General features: G+C 34.7%; 1 protein-coding gene and 1 pseudogene across 1 annotated transcript; both read right to left on the bottom strand.

Moving 5' to 3' along the window:
- Nucleotides 1-91: 91 nt before the first annotated feature.
- LOC131947588 (nucleolar protein 56-like) lies at nt 92-717 on the bottom strand (annotated as a pseudogene).
- An 11,885-nt stretch (nt 718-12,602) lies between these two features.
- Nucleotides 12,603-13,406, bottom strand: LOC131947612 (kinesin-like protein KIFC3). The gene has a single exon (XM_059308845.1). The coding sequence runs from the start codon at nt 13,320-13,322 to the stop codon at nt 12,726-12,728; it is 597 nt and encodes a 198-aa protein (XP_059164828.1). The 5' UTR covers nt 13,323-13,406; the 3' UTR covers nt 12,603-12,725.

Raw genomic sequence — 13,406 nt, 5'->3', positions numbered from 1 at the left:
TTTAATCCTTTAAAAACAAAGTTTTTTTTTTGTTTTTTTTTGTATTAAAATAATTGTATTTCAACGACACAAATTTACAGATGTACTAAGTTTAGTTATCTCCTTTCTTATCTTTTTTTTTTCTTTTTTTCTCTTTTTTCGCTTTCTTCTCCCCATCAACAGTTGTATCAAGTTCAGACCCAACACTTGTATCCACCTCAGTAACTACACTCTCATCATTCTCTTCCTTGCTCTTCTTCTTTTTCTTCTTCTTCACTGGCTCATATTCCCCATTTGCTTCTACCTCTTTTGCTCGTTTTTTCTCTTTTCTTTCTTGTTGTCTATGCGTTTTTAAGACTTTCTGTTTTGCTTCTTCAGCTTCACTAACAGCTATCTTCATGACATCTATGTTATTGGCAGGATTTTCTCCAGTTTCATAGAACTTCAGCCTGTCTTCAACATGCTGCTTTAAACGCTGACCAATCACTGCAGTTGGGATGTCTGAAAAATTGTCAACCCTAGATGCTATGGTACACTTATTTGCTAGGTATCTGGAAATACGTCTTTTATTTTTTGCACCTGCGCGTCCAATAAAGGTTGAATGAAAGATGAGGCCATACTTTGGATATTGCCTCTAGTCTTAAGGGCTCTGAAAAGAGCTTTCTCAGCACCAAGAATTTGAACAGTTGAGGCTGGGTATTTGACCAAGTTCGTTAAGCTGCCAGCATGAGAGATCATTCTTGTTCCTTTAAAAACAATTAATTTTTCTAAAAATTGATCAACTATCTAAGGTAAGAAATTTTTGTTTTAAATAAATAGTCATTTAAAACAGTAACATTTTTGTATTTTGATTACAAATACATTTTTTTTTATTTTATGATAAAAAACTATAAGTACGAAAAAACGTGTTACATGTGTGAAATTAATTCGAACAATAACAATAAACCAATGAACAATGATTTACAAAATATGTCGCAATTACCCTATTCTATGTCATGTAGGCCTATATCTTTTTGTGTGACGTAAAGTGGCTGTAGAGTATCATCTTTAAAAGTTTGATGAAATTCTTTAGTTAGTCCGTCTTGTCTAGATGCTTTGATTAATTTTAAGCCATTGATTGTTTTCCCTAAGTCTTGCATGGTTAGAGGGTCGCTGATTTGGTCTTGATCTTCGTCTTTTAATTTTGTTGTAAATTTTAGATATTTGTCTTGGGTTTCGTTGTTGGTTTCGTCTTTATAAATAGCTAATGGCTGTAATCAGTGAAGCGTGCCTGATTTTTGTCCAAGTCTTCGCCGTTGTCGTGTGTTATGATTTGTATTGGTTTAGAATGGGCGTGTATTTGCTATAATATTATGTTGTGGTGTGAGGGCTCTTTACTTCCTATTGTATATTCTCAACAACCATGTATATGTGACAGGTGACGAAACGAAACTATGTACAATACTACACCACATATACCATATTCGACAAATATCATACACGCGAGTTATGTGCTTTATGTCATAGAGGATCATATACACAGGATTATTGTATTTACTGAACTAAATATTAATACATCGCAAAAAAATATTCTATTTACTGTTTTATCTTCTGATTATCTTTCGCAAAGGATAAGCAATTTGCCGTGGTTTTTTTTTTAAGTGTAGTATACTTACATAGCCATAAAACAAATGTAATTACTTTAATATTGATGTGTTGCCCTTGTCAAATTGTAGAACACTCGGGTCCTGAAAGATGTCCCTGGGTTTACCCCGGGTATCTAACGGTAGGGAAAGTAAAGGCGATAAGGCTTACAGCTTAACAAACTCTCTTTTCAATGCTGATGTCATACGAACAGGTAAACTCTACATCATCTGCACCATGTAGGTCAGGTTTTAAAAGGTAATTTTAGTTACTTTATTTACTTTCCTTTTTTTTGCATTATCTCCTGCGTTTAAATTCTGAATTTTTAAAAAAACGGTTTTTATGCGGTATTTAATTTAACATTTTTTTATGTGTAAATATCGTTTTATACAATATCTCTTCCATGTGGAAAATTTCATTAAAATGTTCTAAGTTGTAGATAGTAAATTATTTTTTAAAAAGTGAATATATTTTTTTTTAATATTCCGATGTCAGTCCGGTGTTACCAAATATCGACCGTAGGAAATACAAAAAGATCAATGACAACTTAAAACATGTATGTAGTTAGTGGCTGTTGTGCTCTATACATATTTGAAGTGGTTAGCTTTTGTGTTGTATCAAATATTTGAAGTGGTTAGCTGTTATGTTATATACAATATTTGAAGTGGTGAGCGGTTGTGTTGTATAAAATATTTGAAGTGGTTAGCTGTTGTGTTGTATAAAATATTTGAAGTGGTTAGCTGTTATGTTGTATAAAATATCTGAAGTGGTTAGCTGTTGTGTTGTATAAGATATCTGAAGTGGTTAGCTGTTGTGTTGTATAAAATATTTGAAGTGGTTAGCTGTTATGTTGTATACAATATTTGAAGTGGTTAGCTGTTGTGTTGTATAAAATATTTGAAGTGGTTAGCTGTTGTGTTGTATAAAATATCTGAAGTGGTTAGCTGTTATGTTGTATAAAATATCTGAAGTGGTTAGCTGTTGTGCTGTATCAAATATTTGAAGTCGTTAGCTGTTGTGTTGTATAAAATATTTGAAGTGGTTAGCTGTTGTGTTGTATACAATATTTGAAGTGGTTAGCTGTTATGTTGTAAAAAATATTTGAAGTGGTTAGCTGTTGTGCTGTATAAAATATCTGAAGTGGTTAGCTGTTGTGTTGTATAACATATTTGAAGTGGTTAGCTGTTGTGTTGTATAACATATTTGAAGTGGTTAGTGGAGATCCACATCAGGATATAAACTAGATGGAGGTGTGGGTAAAAGAAAAACACGTCACATTGATTCTTCTTTACATGTTAATACTATCATAATGCATAGATTATCCTAACCATATCTCATTGTATCAGCTATTCTTACTCTATCTAATTATATCGTTATTTTTTTACTTTATCGTATAGCGTATAGTGATGTCGTGGTCGAGCGCTAGGGCACAAATCTCGAGTTCGAATCCTGGTTCTATCAGATCTGAGTCCACCCATCCTTGATTGGTACCTAACCCTGGGCGGCTGGACATAGTGATGTCACTCTCGTTAGGGGAACTAAGGCGGCTGGGTATAACACTGTAACCATGTTAGGAAAATAAAGGTGGCTAAGTATAACACTGTAATCGAGGTTAGGACATAAAAGCACCTAAGTATAAGGCTTTGCTTCAGCCATTTGTGATATTTTAAAAATGTGAAAGTCATAGTGCCCACAATCATCTAAGCTGAAATGTTAGTCATCTTTAAGGTCATCTTGTAGGTTTCGCAAATGTGTTTAATGGTGTATAATTTGTTGAACTTTTAGAACATATTCCAGTGTTGAAAATATAAATATTTAGTAATACATATTTTTTCCGATTTTTAAACTAAAAAATCAAGGGAAACAACTTACAACGTTGTTGTTTTAAATCATTTACAATTGAAGTACATTAAATTGCAATAAAAGGTACAAATAAATGATTGTTGTATTTTCAAATTAATATATCGCAATCAATATGTAATTTAAAATGTATAAGAAAATTAGTTTAATATGTTCACATTTTAGAAAATGTGATGTTATCTTTTTCTTGCAGAACATTAAACATATACAATAATGAAATGTTATAAAAAAAGAATGATAAAGTTATTCATTAGTAGTTCCCTTCCATTTATGTTTCCTATTTATTCTTGGTATACAATTTTTTTCTAAATAATGTATGGATACTAAAATAGCCCAAACAAGAACTTTTATATTAATTGACAAGAACTAGATGGCAGGATTAAGTAACATGAATAGTAAAGTAGCATTTCCTTTTCAATCCTGACGGTATATAGGGCTATTTGAAGTAGAGTTCTCTTGTTTTTGTGACCTCGGCATATGAAGAGATAGTGTAGTCAGCAATATGCCCAGCCGCCTTTACTTTCCCTAACGTGAGTTAGGTACCCATCAGAGTTGGGTGGGCTCAGGGACGGTCTAATGACTTGAGACTTACGGGTTAGCAGTCCAGCTCTCTACCGCTAGACCACTCCGTTCCATTAGCGTGAATCACTGGATCATAAGGGTGGACTGCACTTTGATGAATTTACACTAGAAAATCGTTCCGAGAATTAAGGAACAAATCAACATTGTTCTAAATATAATGTACACAAGCTGCGAACTGATTCCAGGACCTCACATAACTGAAATAAGAAACACATGCCATGAAAAAATACCATTGATGTATATCAACACCAATGGTAAACTATTTCAAATGGTGATTTATGAAACGTGATTAACGATACTTATTTTAGCTTGTTCAGTATGTGCAAAGTCATTTTTTCAAATGTTAAATTAATGTCTGTAAATGAACTCGTAATGCCCATAACAATATTTTACTCACATGAATAAACGATTAAATAAAAAATCATTTGAAATTTAGATTAAACTGTTTCCAAACATCAAAAAAAATATATATATATATATAATGCCTTGTATTCACTACTTGCCATAAAAAAACACGCCCTTATGAAAAAAAAACCACCATTATAAAAACGATAATGTTGTACCTGTTTGATGTGTTGAGAATCGACGCTCCACTACCGATGGAACGTGAACTGTAGCTATGGTGTGCTTGTGTTAGGCCTAGGCTGTGTGTGGGCTTGTCTGCTGTGTAAGCGTTTTTGAAGTTTGTCTCTTGTAGTAGAAGGAAATCGGGTTTATGTTTGTGAATTAAGTGTCTGATGTGGTTGTCTTTGTGATGCGTGCTTTGTATGCTGAGGGTTGTTAATGTGAGGCTATTACTTACGATGTTTGTTTCTTTTTTTCTTTTAATCCTGGTTCGCCTTAGTCTGCTTAGGGATCCATTGAGAGGGTGTGGATTTTTTTCTTAGGTTCTTTCCTTTATAGGGTGGCCCCTGCTAGGGGTAGGACTTTAGGGGTTTGAATAGGTTGGGTTACTTTTATTTGTTCTGTGGTTTCCGTTGGTTAGTCCGTTTTTCCAAAAGTTATTGTATTGAAAGTGTTGTGGTCCACGACTCTCAAGATGACGTGGCTGTCTCGATGGCTTCCCTGGGGTCTTGCTCGACGTCTGGGATGTTTCTCACGGAGTCATCGTCTGATGTATTGGGCGATTTTTCTCTTGTACTTGCTTCACCCTTAGGCAATGGTTTCCTGATTCGTCGACCCTGATATTATCTCTACCTCCCACAAACTGACTTTTGCAGGCCGAAGGCCCGTGCTAAGTCGTGTTGCATAGTTGGCATATGGTCCGTTTACCATTTAATTGTAGAAGTAATGTATGGGTCTAGATAGTGGGGTAGATCTTCTGTAGGGGCACTTGGGCAAAAATCTACCCCACTTGTCTCCTTTTCCTAACTTGAGAATAGTGACATTTGAATCTTCCTCGGCCAGCGTTTGCATAATTTGGCTAATCATATTTTATGTGATCTTGGGAGGACCCACATTAAGTGGCCTCTTTGCCCATTTTCGTCTGCATGAAGCAGAAGTAAACTTTTACAATATTCAGAGTGTTCACGCAGTTCATACATATGCAGATAATTAAAAATCTCTTCACATATGAGGGTAATAAACCACTATTTAGCTTTGCCGAGATTGTAGACGTTTGTAATCACTCTTTGACTGACATTCAGCTCATACGAAATTAAGTCTTCTATGATAATCTCATCCATTCGTTTTTCTGTTTTCTCTTGCAATGCTGCTGTAAGAGTGTTTTTTGGGTGCCGTCCAGGGGCAACCTCAGGGATTATTTTTTTAGCAGTTTTTTTCTGGTTGGATCAACATTACTCACGTTTGAAATGCGAGGTATCCGACTGTTTCTGGGATGGTTTCCTGTCTGTCTGCTGCCATACCGATGAAAGGAATTTGTCCACTTCTGTAGGGTCCCGCTGTGCCATTTGGAAGGAGTTGAAGCGAACGGTTAGATGAACGGTTAGATGAACAGTTAGATGAACGGTTAGATGAACGGTTAGATGAACGGTTAGATGAACGGTTAGATGAACGGTTAGATGAACGGTTAGATGAACGGTTAGATGAACGGTTAGATGAACGGTTAGATGAACGGTTAGATGAAAGGTTAGATGAACGGTTAGATGAACGGTTAGATGAACGGTTAGATGAACGGTTAGATGAACGGTTAGATGAACGGTTAGATGAACGGTTAGATGAACGGTTAGATGAACGGTTAGATGAACGGTTAGATGAACGGTTAGATGAACGGTTAGATGAACGGTTGATGAGAGTTGGTTTGTGGGTTTTGGTGCGAGAAGAGTATAGACCTTTTGAGGCGGAAGTGCCAAAAAGTTATATTTTACAAAGTTACCCAGTTTTAAAAGAGCCACTAACATTTTTTTTCAATATTATGAATATACAACATCGTAGAATTACATTTTTAATTGTATTAGTTAACTCAAAAGATTAATTAAATGAACTTATTATGTCTTTAAGCAAGGAAAGTTAAATTTACCCAATTAATAATTACAAATGGTGTTTTGTTGTAATCTATTTTTAGCACTTTATCCAAACACATGTAGTTACACGATATTTCAGAGAAAATATCGACAATGACATAAATCTTAGTGCTGGTGTGAAAAAATAACAAAAATATATATATTTTTTTTAAATATAGATGTATATTTTCTAAAATAGTTCATTATTATAAACTCAAATATATATATATATATATATATATATATATATATATATATATATATATATATATATATATATATATATATATATATATATATATTAAACGTGGGAGGACTGCGGTGGATATAGCTGTTTAAAAGAAACTCATAGTACTCAACATATCCAGACTACTTATCATATTTATAATATTACTAGCGTCCCAGTCCCGCGCGTTGCCGCGGTCTCAGAAGAAAGTCTGCTGGCTAGTCACAGCATTGTCCGGGGCAAAAAACACCTGATTCACTTTAAACGACTCTAAAATCCCATCTTAAGCATAACCTATCGCATTGTTTAGAACGAACGTATGCGCCATTGCGTTCAAGGGAAAGCCCAGGGCGCTAAATCGCACCTTACAGGAACGCCGGAGGACGCGCCTGATTCAATTTAATCAACGATTTCATGCATAAATCAAATAGGAAATTTAGACGTCCGTGGAATAATCACCAATGCGATTGTTCTCTGTTTATACCCTGTTTATATTAGTATCGTAAAAACAAAACAACTCAGGTAGTATGGACATGTACCACGAGCTGTCTATCAAAAACCTTCGTGCGGGACTCGTGACAGGAGAGAGAATGAGGGGAATACATTGGTAAATTAGGATGGAGGACTTTATGGATATGGACTCGGCTGCCCGTTAGAGAATTATTTAAGGGCATGGGCGGGTGATGAGTACCAACTTCCTTATTTCCGAGTCTAAAGATGTAATACTTGGCTAATAGTTATAACTCAAAGAGTTAAGCATAAAAATATTTTTTTTAATTTTTTAAATCTTCCGTTGCCATGGTGACGGCGGCCATATTGGATTTTATTGACGATTTTTAAATGGAAATAACTCAAAAATGGTTTGTTCAAATTTCATGAAAACTTAATATAGTCTGCAGAAACATGTGTTTAAGACTTCTGATAGATTACATTTTCAAAAAAGAAAATAGTTTTTTTTTTACTTTTTTTTTAAAAACATTACTGTAAAAATTTCATTATTTCGTCCAATTTTTTCACTATTTCAACAACAAAATTTTTTTTTACAAAAATTCCAAAAGTGTTCTATCAGTTTTCTTTGAACATATATAAAGAGTAACTGGAGCAAATTTAGTTCAGTTCTGATAATTATTAACAAAGTTATTTCAACAATTGTACAAAAAAACATCAAACTGAGAAAAACGCAAAAAACTAACAAAAAGTTGCAAAAAATGAACATTTATCGCTGTATGTCACTAAAATCGACCACATTTATAGCCTGAAGTATGGTGCTGCTGAATATATTCCTTCTGAGCTTGTTCGGCTGTTAGTTTTCTTTTTTTCTGGCGCTGTTTGTTTTACCTAGAGTTGTAGTAAAGCTGTTGTCATGGCGTCTTTTTTCGCGTCTTCACTGGGTCCTCGACTATGGTTTCCTTCTTTTGACAGCAATGCCATAGCATGCCTGGGCCCAAAATTGAATTATGCTATCACAGAAACAGCAGTATATTTTGCATGGTCTCATGTCTAAAGCCAATTATGATAAGACGTCTTTGTTTATTGTGAAAGGCCTTGTTCTGGATTCTTTTGCAGTTGTATACTTACGGTTTACAACATTTTTATTACTGCCACACCATGCTTGAAGCAAACCCTTTACACTGTTTTCATCAATAGTAGCCACTACATCACAGTGTGCGAGGAGATGTATTTATAACATCAAGAAGCAAATCACAGTCGACAATAATTCTGCATGGCTGTGGTTTACAATTAGTACTACTAGTACTAGATGTAACAGTGCTTTCTTCTGTCTGTAAAAACTGTGTCTTACATTGCCGCAGTTTCTTAGTAAATGTGCATATTACATCTGCACCAGTGCTTGTCTGAATAGTGCTAGATTTAGTAGAGGTAGCTGCAATCAGTTGCATTCGGATGAGCCCTAGCTTTAGTAAATTAGTTAGATGTGTGTATCTATTTTTAGCGAGTATTTTGTTCTACGCATTATCGAAAGAGAAACAAATTAAATCGTCTCACTGCTTATGATAATTCACACAAACTAATCTAAACTGTTAATAGTATATTTAATTGAAATAATTATATGTTAAAATAATGTAAGTATTTTACAGAAGCTTAGAGAAACAAAACTAGATCAAACTTAGCAACGCGCTGAAACTAAGGGAATGTTTACTCCAGAGGCGTATCCAGGTTTTCGTTGTAGGGGGAGCGAAAAGAGCAAAAAAAGGCGCCGAATTTTTAACACGTTCTATATACGTGTAATATATATATATATATATATATATATATATATATATATATATATATATATATATATATATATATATAATTACTAGCTGTATGTCATTACTTCGCTATGATGTAAAATAAATTGAAAGTAGCACTCTGAAGAAATAAGAAAAAACATACAATGTAGGCCGACAAAACAAAAATTGTATCAATCTAAACAAAAAAAAAATATACACACACTACAAGAAAAAACAATGAACATAACACAATCTGTTTTGTAATTCTTGTAAACAAATTTCTTACATAATAATTCCTCGGAAATTATTTAAGACAAGTGAAATAGGGGAAATAATCACTCTCTTAATATAAATATGTATATATCTACACATTTAATTATAAATGTCAAAACAAATAAATAATTACTTTAGAATATAATCAAATTGTTTAACACTAATCGTGTTTACAAAATGTTTTTTTCTATAATCATAATTTAATATATCGTCATCATAAATGCTAAAGTTTTACAGCATAATGAAAGTTTTTAAAATCAGAGTTGGTATAAAGTCACGCTTTTCGATGTAATAGAAAAACATTCGGAATAAAAACCTACATTTAACTAAATATCGGTCTTTTAGTTCAGATCATATATTTTTAAATAACTACTGCTTCTTTGTGTTCTTTAAAGATAATTTTTTAACATAGTGATAGGTAGGGGTTAGATCACTGTATTGATCACACACCTTTTTACTGGTAATTGCAAAAACAATATTCACAGTTTTACGTTTAAAAAGCTATTTTTTTTTGCGGCATGGTACTTTGGTACATCACTACGCGTTTTTCTACATGTACTTAACAGATCAGTTCGGGGTGCGTTGGGGGGGGGGGGGGGGGGTTCAACCTCATTCACCACTGTCCGGTCACTTTAGGTCAATTATCCAACCCAGTGTATACCTAGGTGTGACATTAATGTCGCTCTACACAATTGTGGTGGTGAGGTGTGTGTGGGGGGGGGGGGGGGGAGATAACCAACTCAGAGTGAACATAGCGTCAGTTTTTAGATGACATATATATTACACAAATATATATTACACAAATATATATTACAGAAATAGATTTAAATAAGTAGCAGTGGTATTATGACAATATTTTTTTTTACAGAGGGGTCCATGGGGGAGGGGGGTTGTAACTGTTTCATATAATTTGTAATCGTAATCACTATCGCCCAAACTGTAAGAATACTACTACTTCATTGTGATGACGTTGACCTTGTCGAAATTTCCCCACCACTACGCAGTTTGCTCATCAGTGAATTTAAATAGAGGTGCCACATCAGTTGTATTTGTTTCTGTATTGTGATTTCTTTTTAAATTAATCACACGATTCAAACTGTATATATAAAGTAGTTATGTGTGAAGTTTTATGTATAACATTTTCTAATTCAATTATTCGTAAGCAAATACATTATACAGTTGCCTTAAACTTAATAACCCTCTTGCCAAGTGGTACTACCCGTAGAGGTTTTTTAAACATTGCAATGCATCGTAATGGTTATTTTTAGAATGGCAAACTGATGCAGCTGTTAATACGTGTTGTAAACGTAGACACTACTAGACTAGTACAATAATGCTTAATTGCTGCATGAAAAGAAATCTTGTGATTTACATAGATGTGCCGACCAAAAATATTTTTTTAACAAATATCATTGTTTAAAACTTTGAGTTTAAAAAGTTTCCAAAAAGGCGCCACTTTGATGAAAATGGCCAGAGGGGGAGCGGCCGCTCCCCCTGCTCCCCCCCTGCGTACGCTACTGGTTTACTCCCGAAGCGAAACGACCAATCGCTAACTAGCTTCCGCCGTCGTATGCCAATGAAAAAATTGAGGTCAAAAATTTGCATACCGGAAAAACCCGACTGAGTAAAATAAACAACTTTATGACGTAGAAAAATAATCACATTAAAATATGTATTTTGATTGGTCATTTAATTGTAGAACAAATAAAGAAAGGAGGTCACGGCCTTTCCATTGATATGAAACACATTAGGTTTCCGCGAAGCCTAATAGTACTTTTCTAGGTCGAAAAATTGCTATTTTTACCAAAAAATTAAACAAAAGACCATGTACACACTACATTGAACCCGGTTTTTCATAATTAGGCTGTCTACTGTCCATATACACTCTACTCCACCTATTCTCATCGATTTTTAATTTGTTTGAAGTTTTTGTTTTTATAGCAAAAAAAAAATACTTTCTATAATTAAAGAATATAATTATTATAGAACTAGAGAGCCGCATATAGACATCAAAAGAACCGCATGCAACTCGCGAGCCGCAGGCTGCCTACCCATGTGTGCGAGTAATTTGGTTAACATAAGAAATCTTGTTTAATTTTTTTTTTTTTTTTTTTTTTTTTTGTAATAACTTTATTATATAACCTACAAAAAAAGTCCAGTGTCAAGTAACCTACAAAAAATACATTTAAAAACATCTTATAAAGAATAAATAGTATGCAGATGCAGCTTATACATTTTTTTCCAATCGTAGCACACATATCAATAACTAAAAATACACTGTAATTCTATACAAGTTATTTTTGAAAAACAAATCAAATAAATAATTGTTCTAGACAAATTTCTGTCTCATTTTAAAATTAAAATTATGTTTCAAAAGTGATTTTTTAGGGTCTCTCTTTTTATACAGGTTTACCATTTTTAAATCATTTATCCTTTGTGAAAAAAGAAAAAAAATATAAATACATATATGGCAGTATGCATTAAACTTTTTAGCAACAAATCAAGCACTAGCAAGCGAAAATTTGTTTTGACGTTTAAAAAAGCAACGAATTATGTTATGTTTTATATACATGTACTTTATCATATTTCTTTATATAACATATGATGATCAACACTAAGCAAAAATGGGGAATAAGATTATGTTCATATGCTGTGAATGAGAGAGAGGTGAAACATAAATTCATCTACAGATGTTATTTAAATCTTTGATTAAGTTTTGAAGGAACTGTTGAACATTTTGGGATGTTTGGTGTCGTGTTGGTGGGGGTCAAAGGTATTGGCGAGTTTACCACATTAGGTGTGTCACCGTTTGCTCTACGTGCGCCGGATGGTGTGTTCTTTCCTTTCTCAACTTTTCCTGTGGCTTGTCCTAGCTCAGCAGACATGACCCTTTGGCCAAAGTTCAAGGTACAAATTCTCTCATTTATATTATTCTCAACAGGTGAGACCTGGAGAATCATTAGTGTCTTGCTGTCTCCACCAAGTGAACCCTGTAGAAGGTTTGTTGCTGTCTCCACCAAGTGAATCCTGTAGAAGGTATGTTGCTGTCTCCACCAAGTGAATCCTGTAGAAGGTATGTTGCTGTCTCCACCAAGTGAATCCTGTAGAAGGTATGTTGCTGTCTCCACCAAGTGAATCCTGTAGAAGGTTTGTTAGTTTTGCTGTCTCCACCAAGTGAATCCTGTAGAAGGTATGTTAGTCTTGCTGTCTCCACCAAGTGAATCCTGTAGAAGGTATGTTGCTGTCTCCACCAAGTGAATCCTGTAGAAGGTTTGTTAGTTTTGCTGTCTCCACCAAGTGAATCCTGTAGAAGGTATGTTGCTGTCTCCACCAAGTGAATCCTGTAGAAGGTATGTTGTTGTCTCCACCAAGTGAATCCTGTAGAAGGTTTGTTAGTTTTGAGTTCCTGTATGGGATATGACTATGTTTATTTTTTAGGGCACTGATGACATCACCCAAAGAAGAGAGAGACTTGTTTATATTTTGTGCTTATTTAAGACTTGCTCCATCTGCATGTGACTTGCTGACCCTCTCAGAGCCTGCCAGGTCTACTAGATTTAGTCGCCCAAAAGTCTTGCTTCCTGTCAGAAGATTGACACCAACTACACTAACACACAGCAAGCAGTGGGACCGGGAAGACCTTTCATTCATACTGGTGGCAGCCGTGGATCTGTTCTGTCTACCTGTCTCAACTATCTTATTGATCTCAGCAAGAGATCTGACAGGTACAGTGACTAGACCAGGTACATACAGCCCTCCCTCAGGCTTCATCTTGACCTCAAGTTTATCAGCTGGTGTGTCAGGGTTTAACAAGTCCCTTATAGTCTCATTGTAAATCTCAAACATGCTGGCTTCAATGTTATATTGCCAGCTGGAGTTTTTTGTTTCCTCATACAAAAATTGAAGAGTTCTTTGATTCACGCCAGGGTCAGATGAAGAACCCTCCATTGTGTCTGTTTTCCTTGAGCCCGTCTGTCCATAAGCAAAGATACATACATTGTAGCCGTCTATAGCTGAGCGCACAAGAGATGAGACCTCTTCAAAAACCTGTGATTGTGAGATATCCATGTGAAAAACGTTGTCCATTTAAAAATGTACACTTTTGCTTCTATTGTTTAATGTGATAACCCCATCGTCGTACGGGTCTGTTGTTACCATGTTCTCAGTCTC

This window comes from Physella acuta, unplaced genomic scaffold, assembly GCF_028476545.2.
Source record: "Physella acuta isolate Inbredline_101_S28 unplaced genomic scaffold, ASM2847654v3 ptg000600l, whole genome shotgun sequence".
In the NCBI taxonomy this organism is placed as follows: domain Eukaryota; kingdom Metazoa; phylum Mollusca; class Gastropoda; family Physidae; genus Physella; species Physella acuta.
This window is presented reverse-complemented; position numbering and strand designations above follow the sequence as displayed.

Excerpts from the sequence above, each read along its gene's own strand:
- LOC131947612 (XM_059308845.1), bottom strand. The coding sequence starts at position 13,322 with ATGGACAACGTTTTTCACATGGATATCTCACAATCACAGGTTTTTGAA.